The sequence below is a fragment of the Platichthys flesus genome, chromosome 2 (assembly GCF_949316205.1).
Source record: "Platichthys flesus chromosome 2, fPlaFle2.1, whole genome shotgun sequence".
NCBI classification, from domain to species: Eukaryota; Metazoa; Chordata; class Actinopteri; order Pleuronectiformes; family Pleuronectidae; genus Platichthys; species Platichthys flesus.
This window is the reverse complement of record NC_084946.1, coordinates 26110733-26119092: the sequence shown is the minus strand read 5'-3', so window position 1 is coordinate 26119092 and position 8360 is coordinate 26110733. Positions and strand designations below refer to the sequence as shown.

The 8360-nt window shown below is 43.6% G+C and overlaps 1 protein-coding gene across 1 annotated transcript; it reads right to left on the bottom strand.

The window, feature by feature from the left end:
* Window positions 1-621: 621 nt before the first annotated feature.
* On the bottom strand, window positions 622-7872 carry LOC133971440 (dynein axonemal heavy chain 12-like). The gene is made up of 13 exons (XM_062408796.1): window positions 7760-7872; window positions 7291-7446; window positions 6660-6712; window positions 5864-5998; window positions 5502-5660; window positions 5130-5375; window positions 4413-4584; window positions 3892-3997; window positions 3625-3804; window positions 2114-2242; window positions 1853-1981; window positions 1176-1329; window positions 622-1067 (listed from the first exon to the last, which is right to left on the bottom strand). Exons 2-13 carry the CDS (start codon window positions 7419-7421, stop codon window positions 880-882), a joined length of 1782 nt encoding a protein of 593 aa, XP_062264780.1. The 5' UTR covers window positions 7422-7446; window positions 7760-7872; the 3' UTR covers window positions 622-879.
* Window positions 7873-8360: the final 488 nt, after the last annotated feature.

Below are 8360 nucleotides of genomic sequence, written 5' to 3'. Positions count from 1 at the left end.
TGAGCGTGTGTAATTTGCTGCAGCTGATTGAATTCAAGGGAGCTGTTGAGTTTCGGTGGAGGTACAAGCTCTGATAACTCGGCTGACGGGGTTTAATACTTTCTGTAGTGACATCATCCTAATCACAGGAGGAGCCTGGATACACATCCCTAGCAGTCGGTCACATGTTCCCTTTTAAATCTGGGATCTGTGGGGTCGTGGTTTTATAAAGAGCTCGATGAGACCCAGAGTTTTTAGACTGATGTGAAGACAGAGATGAAAATCTGTGGATGTGGACGGAGGAGGAGACGGTGAGGGCTGACGTCCTCATCGAAGTTATTAAATTGTGGGTAATCTTTTTGACCTTCTGCTCCGTATCGTCCACATCTGTTGTTGTTTGAAGTCTCAGCAGAGAGTTCAGATCAGATCAGTGAGTCGAATATAAACAACAATAATACTAATCCTGAGTCATTCAATATTTCAATCTTCATCTTTAAATCTTATTTGTCCTAAAAACAATCTGAACATTGTCCGGCAGAGGCTGAAATAAACTGGTTTCATCACAAAACTAATTAAACTTGTCTGACTACTTTTAATAAAGGTACAAATTTGATCACAAAATAATATATAATAAGAAACTTATCTTCTGTTTTATCTTATAAATAAAAGAAGAGATTTTTCTTTATTAAAATAGTTTTCAAATATTTTGTTCACAGTTGCGGTTTTATCCACTGATCCGAAAGGGAAAGCCATAAACAATACTGATATCTGAAAATACAATAATAATTATTTAATTAAAATCTAATTTCTTTTGGCTCAAAGTGTAAAATCTGATGTGGAAACCAAATAAAGAAATGATTTTACATATTATATATTCATCCGTTTTATTTGGATTGTTCCTCACTCCTGCATCCCCCCCGGTGTGTCGCCCTGGCAACCATACAGGCCGTTGTCCTGGTACAGGATGTAGTCCTTTAGTCGCCCTGGCAACGTCAGGAAGCTCATGAAGACAGGCGCTCGGAGACGAAGACGACCGAGACAACGACGGATCTGCAGCCGACAGAGGTGCTGCAGGGAGCGAGCGTTTTCTGAGGAAGAGGAAGAGGAGGAGAAGGAAGAAGAAGAGACAGAGACATGCAGAGTTTATTTGTTTGTCTTCCTTGGGGCTGTGATCAATAAAGTTTGATTTGATTCACCTTGCAGTTTGCGGATGTGGGGCCACTCCCGCTGCTCCATCACTGCCGCCTTCAGCTTGGAGCACAGGGTCACATGATCCACGTAGTCCAGCAGGACGCCAACGATGCTGCCGGAGAGGTGCTTCAGCCAGTAGACGTCGATCAACTCACAGAACTGTACAGACACACGGGGGGGGGGGGTGATGACCGGTAGAGAAGATGTCCTTTCATGTTTGCATTGAATGTAGAAGCTGCGTATTTCATTAATTCATTGGTTGTTTTTCGTTTTCATTTTATTTACCAGTCACTTATTTTGGTTAAACTGTAAAACATCAAAGCTCAATCACATTTATTTGACATAAAGGTGAATAATAACTTATGAGGAATCATTTTGGATTTAAGGAGTCGATTCTGTTCATATTCAGATTTTAACTTGTGTTATTTCTTTAAAAGGTTAAAATGCACTTTCCTCAAACTGTCCACTGCTGCAGCTCCTCTGTTCAGCCTCTGTCTCAAACACTTCGTTTTTAGCTCCTGCCTCTTATCAAGCCCCGGCTGCTCTGATTGGCCGCTTGGTTCACGCTCTCCTGATTGGTCAACCATAGCCAGAGGAGCCAATCTAAACTATGACCCCCCCCCCCCCCCCCCCCCCCCCCGTGACCTCCAGAGAGCGACCCCTCCCCGGATCAGCTCGTTACCATGGTGTCCTTTAGCACCGTGTTGCTCCACCCCTCGTAGTCTTCCGGGACGTGGGACCCGTCGCCATAGGGACAGTGGAAGCAGCGCTCCACGTCGTAACCATAGTTACACAGCATCCGGAGCACCACCTGACGCACACACGGACGAGAGACAGACCCGATTAATCGAGTGTCGATCCGGTGCGTCTGATCACAACAACACATCTGAGTCAGAAGACGTGTGTTTCAGTGATGGCGCCCCCCCCCCCCCCCCCCCCGCACCTCGTCCTTCAGGGCGTACTGCAGCGCCGAGGGGAAGTGGGTCGTGTTGATTCGGCAGTAATAGTTCACGTTGGCTCCGAACCTCAGCAGCAGGTGGATCAGGGCGTGGTTTCCCGAACGCAGAGCGACCTGAGGGACACAGAGCGACACACATGTTGGTGGACCACGACCGAGGTGGCAGCTGATGATGGATCTTAATAAGCGCCAGTGGACAATTTAGATTTAGATTAAAATTAAGATGCATTTATTAGTCCCAAACACATGCACAGACACACTCATGCAGGTAGGGAAATTTAACTTCTACTTTTGACCCATCTGGTGCAGCACACACAGAGCAGTGAGCGACCATGTACGGTGCTCGGGGAGTAGATGTTGGGGGAGTAAGGTGCCTTGCTCAGGGGCACTAGACAGGGTAGGGAGACTCTTGGATTTTTGGACAGATCAATCCAGGTTCGTCTTTTGTTGTTTCTCCGTGGAGTCGAACCAGAGACGAACCAGAGACCTTCTCTGCCCATAGTCCAAGTTTCTGCCACTAGACCACCTCCTCTCAATGACTGTGGACTATAGTGGATCCGACCTTGATGGCGGATCATGATCTTGCTGGCTGCTGACCATGGACTATGATTGCAGCAGGACTGCTTGACATATCGTATTGAAGTTATCCTTCAAGATATTTACCCTCATCATTGCTGCTAAAAACTTTAATCTTTAACCACGTCCTGGGAGAGGGATCCCTCACATGGGGCTCTCTAAAAGGGTTTTTAGTAGTTTTTCCTTACTCTTGCTGAGGGTTAAGGACAGAGGATGTCACACTCCAAAATAATTCATAGATCCAGAACAAAACCTCTTCAAACGATAAAGTTCAGGGATGTGACCATTTACATGTTTGTAGAGTCAGATTTGACAAAGAAGCCGCTGCGGTTTGAAAGAACTCTTACATGAGGCGACTCATCCAGACATGAATCTGTTTCATGTATATTTATGAACTTGGACAGGCTAGCTGTTTACATCAGCATCCAGTCTTTATGCTAAGCTAAGCTAAGAACATCCTGAACCACCTCTGTGCACAACAGGTACATATTCATTTTGATCTTCTCAGAAAACAAGTGAATAAGTTCAGTTACCGAAAATTGTTCCACTGAGATTTGACAGTCGTTCGATATTTTTGATCATTTGCATGTTGGACTCGTTCTTTAAGTATTTTAATAGCAGAGTTATAATCATAGATGTTTCCTGAAAGTTACGGGTATGAATCTTCCAGACATGAATCTTTGTTAAAAGTATATTTATGAACTTACCAGTATCCGGTCTTTATGCTAAGCTAAGCTAACCACATCCTCAACCACCTCTGTGCAAAGCAAATACATATTAATTCTGATCTTCTCATCGGACTCAGAAAACAAGTGAATAAGTTGGTTCTCCCAAAATATTCAGTTTCATTTGCATCTTTAGTATTTTACCAGCAGGATCATATAAAGTGTAACGTGTCATGAGGATTAGTGGTGCGACACCTGCAGACACTTGACCGGGTCCTGGTTGGTCATGGCTCCGGCCTCCAGCAGCAGTTTGGACGACTCCATGTCGTTGTTGCAGACGGCGAAGAAGAGAGCCGACCGCCCCTCGTCATCAAAGCTGTGGTGAACACCGGGGTGCAGCATGAAGTTAGGGTCGTAACCTGCATCCAGCAAGGCCTGATGGGAGGTGGGAGAGGTGAGAGGGCTTGAAATGTGTGTCACGTCACATTGATCATGATAACAAACACACACACACACACACACCTTGATGCAGTGTGTGTGTCCTCCTGCAGAAGCTGTGTGTAGAGGACTGATCCCACTGTCTTTCACCTCTGCCACTGACGTTACAGGAATAATAAGCTTTAAAGCTCTGAGGAGAAAACACACACATATACACAAACACACACACACACTGTAAACAAGATATAAACATTTCAAATCAAATACAAAACACTGGATTCCACACCTCCCATAATGCAACTGGTAAAAGTCTCTGTACTTCATCTGATTCATTTCCTCTGCTGTACCACAGGTTTAAATAACAATGTTTTCATTTGTTTACTTCAATCATTTCTCTCTTTCTATTTATTTCAATTAAATTATTTGGTTTATTTCTAAATGACTATATTTACTATTGTTATTAAATGCTGCCTTTGTGTGAATCATCCTGTAGATTTTGATTGATTGACAGCTCCATTTATTTAGTGCTGTTGTTTTTGATGTTGAATCTTTGTCTTTAAAAAAGTGAATCAATATTTATAAGAAGTTAATAATAGAACATTCACTGCAGGTGCCCCCTGTGGGCGAGGCGGTGGATCGGCATGTGACCCGTGTGTTTGGCGACGTTGGCGTCGGCGCCGTGTTCCAGCAGCAGACGGATGACGTCTGGATCTCCGGCTGCAGACGCCTCGTACAGGACGGAGGCTTCGTCCTGCGCCCGGGACAGGACGTCTGCACCTGCAGGACACACACACACACACACACAACACACACACACACACAGTGCATTACAACACGTGTGATCCACAGAAACATGTTCTGTGTGACAGTGATGAGTTCAAATCATACAGATAAACATTATTGATTCCACTCAATTCTAAAATTCTAAATAGAAATGGAAAATGTGTAATAAAACAGAAATAGAATATAAAAAATATAGAGAAATGTATTCGATTTGATTTACAGTCGATACTTTCTGGAAAAGTTTGAAGGACACAATCACAGAAGAGGCAGTAAAGTGGTGAAAGTTTAAAATGTGAATGAAAACGGTTTAAGTTTCCATTTCTAATTGTCTGTATCTACAATAATCAGATCATAATAATCAGTTATTTATAGTCTCCTCTTTTTCTTTCTTACTCTCATTCGTGAAGTGTCCATAACGTAGACTCTCTCAATCCATTTATCAACTGTCCAAACTCCAAACTCTGGTTGAGAGTTTGGAGTTCCCCCCCCCCCCCCCCCCCCCCCCCCACACACACACACACACACACACACACACACACCTTTCTTCAGCAGCATCTGCACCACCTCCAGGTGTCCGGCCTGAGCCGCCAGTGCCAGTGGCGTGAGGCTGTAGTGGCTGTGGGGGTCAGGCCGGGCTCCGGCGTCCAGCAGCAGGGTCACGAGCTTCGCTTTGCCCAGACGTGAGGCCTCGTGGAGGGGTCGGCGTCCGTGGCAGCCCTCCTGGTTCACCGTGGAGCCCCGCTGGAGCAGCAGCTTCACCAGGTCAGGGCGGTCTGAACGAACGGCTGCACAGCGACAGAGTCAGACACAGGAGGACACTGGTCATGTGAATGTATGGGACGTTTGAAAACTTGAGAAAACCTCTTCCTTGAACACAAGCTGAGGTTTTGAGGAGCTGCCGGTGATCGTACCTACAAACAGTGGTGAGTCCTCCTCCAGGTCCTGACTGTCCGGCTGGGATCCATGCTGGAGGAGGAAGGAGGCGTTTTCTATCAGACCTTGTTCTACGGCCAGGAAGAGAGGAGTCTGACCACGAAGAGTCCGACGCTCCACAGACCCTGGACCTGAAGCTGGAGAGGTCAAAGGTCACAGAGGCCTAACAAACATGATATTCCAACTCTGCCATCAGGAAACTTCTTCTAAGTTTGACCAGTTGTTACTTGGACTCAAAGATTGACTGATTAGATTTCATTGATCTGGACGAGAATCCACACAGACTGAGGTTGCCCTGTTTGACGGAGGCCTCCACCTGCAGGGCGGAGCAGATTCAAACCTCTGAACGTGAGCTCCAGGACGGTGTGGTTGCTCTGAGCCGCTGCTTCGTGAAGAGGAATCCAGCCTCTGTCGTCCGCCTGGAGAAACCGATCCTTCTGCCGGACGCTCAGATCCTTCAACAGCTTCTCGTCACCTGGAGAAGAAACAGACGATAACTTCCAGCTTCTCTCCAGACGTGTTCACAGTCAAATCAAACCACTCTGATTTTCAGATGTTTCACTGGAGGCTTCTGGTTTTCACAGGTTAAACTTCAGTCTCTATGTTTTACTTTGACCAAAGTGGAAAGAGAGATTTCACGGATGATTATTTAGAGAAAAGTATTGAAGTCTTATATTCCTGCTTGACCTCATTTGAATAAAGTAGACATTTATTAATAAGTTAAGTGCATAAGAAAATGTGATTTTCTATTCTTCTGTGTTTTATCTCATTATAATTTGAATATCAGATGAAAGAAGAAAGTTGTGGATGCTCCCTTGGGCCTCAGGAAATGATCATGGGTATTTTTGTTTACGCAGGAGAAGAAACCACAGATTAATCAATGATGAAAAAAGTTATTCTAAGATCTTGGGCTCAATATCTGTTTTGTGCTTTAGAAGGAACCTGATGGTTTCGGATTTGTTCTGATCATGTGGGACCAAAAGGGAACGTTGCCTCAGGGCGGAGACAAATTCAGAGATTTTCTTTCCTGACCCGTGACGGCTTTAAAAAACAGAACTAATACACAAAATTGTATAAACTGGATCTTAAGAGATATCAATGAACAATGAAGAGACAACTGCCCCCCCCCCCCTTACCTTGTCTTATAGCAGAGAAGAGTGAGCTGCTTTCTGCAGAGTGACATCCAGACCTGTGGGGGGGAAGAGAGGAAAAATATAATAAAATAAAAAAATTGAAATAGGGAAAATCAGTTCATAAAATGAATTTGAACTTATTTTATATCTTTAATTATAGGAAAAGAAAAAGACGAGTTAAAAATTAAATGAACAAACAAATGGTAAAATAAATTAAGATTGAGGTAAATTTATTAACCGTTAGTTGATCATGTAAAAAAAACATAAATGGGAGATTGAGGAAAAAGTGTAGAGTTCATATTTGTTATTACAAACAATTTAAATTATCATTTATTGTGTTAAGTTTCTTCAATTGTAAGAAACAATATATGTACTGAGTTTTGGGAAAAACATAAATATATTAAAATGAATACTGTCAATTGTGTTAATAACAAACTTAATTTATTTGTGTGTGACCAATTGAAGTAATGTCTTTTCCCAGTTTAGTTAAAGAACATAAGCTTTAATAAAAAAGACCCTGAGTGATGATCTGTGATGACGACAGTGAAGGAACGAGCAGAACTCTGATCCTGTTGGATTTATTTATTAGCAGAACCCGAGCAGCTGATTTGATTCTGTGCTCAGCTCCACTGACCTCCTGTCGCCTCGTGTTGCTTCTTTCTGTTTGTTGCTCTCCATCAGACTCTGTTCTATCATGAACTGGGTCGCAGCATCATCATCATCCTCCTCTTCCTCCTCCTCTAAGCCGAGTCGCTGATGCTCCATGTTGTCCACATGAAGGGTCCTGACCCTGTTCAAAGAGGAGGGAAAAATCTGTATTTCTTTATTTCACTAAACCTAAAGCAGATGACATTTGCATCATGGGCTCTACATGGCCTACAGTATGTGCACACCTGAACAGCAAAGGTCAAGTCCCAAAACCATGTGCATCAGTCTGCAGCTGTAACTCCTGAGGTTTTAAACTTTCCTCCAGGACAGAAAAATATAACGAACACACAACTATGATCTACAAACACTAGAAACTACTCAATAAGATCAGCTGGACCAACGAGGCAGCTCATCTCATCCCGTGCAGACAGACGTCACTTGATTTGTTTTTTTACCTTGTGGTTTTTTGTGGTTATTGTGGTTCCTCCTGCTCAGTTGTGGAGTCGCTGCAGACTAACAGAGGATCAGTTGTTGTCGCAGGAGATGGAAGGTTTCCTGTGACTACTTGGCTGCAGGACTCAGACTTGGGGGGTGAAACAGGGGAGAGGACACTTGTTGCTATATTTACTCTGTTGATCAGTTCACTGCATAAACTTAGCTGCAGACTGTGGGTGGGACTTTTATTTGCGTGTTGCCGTCTTCTTGTTGTACCTAAAACTTTGAGAAGCCAGGTTGTTTTAAATGTGCTATATAAGTAAAAATAACATTGACTTTGCAGGACTCTGTTTGTAGTTCATCAGTATTTACAGGTGACTACACATGGCAGCGTATTTATTTACAACACATTGGACTGGTTTGTGGCAGAATAGTTATTTCTAAAGGATTCACAGCAGGTAGAAACATGATCAGGAATAATAAATGTATTGTAATAGGGCATCAACCTGCCTGAACATCTAGATCAATGGTTTCATCAATCTGCATTTATTCAAATTAATAAACCCCACTGACTTAAACATGACTTCCAGGGCTCTTGAAAGGGGGGAGGGCACAAAACAG

Excerpts from the sequence above, each read along its gene's own strand:
- LOC133971440 (XM_062408796.1), bottom strand. The coding sequence starts at position 7,421 with ATGGAGCATCAGCGACTCGGCTTAGAGGAGGAGGAAGAGGAGGATGAT. Across the intron at positions 6,713-7,290 it reads GCAACACGAGGCGACAGGAG|GTCTGGATGTCACTCTGCAG; the intron begins GTCAGTGGAGCT and ends TCCCCCCCACAG. Across the intron at positions 2,243-3,624 it reads ACCCGGTCAAGTGTCTGCAG|GTCGCTCTGCGTTCGGGAAA; the intron begins GTGTCGCACCAC and ends TGTGTCCCTCAG.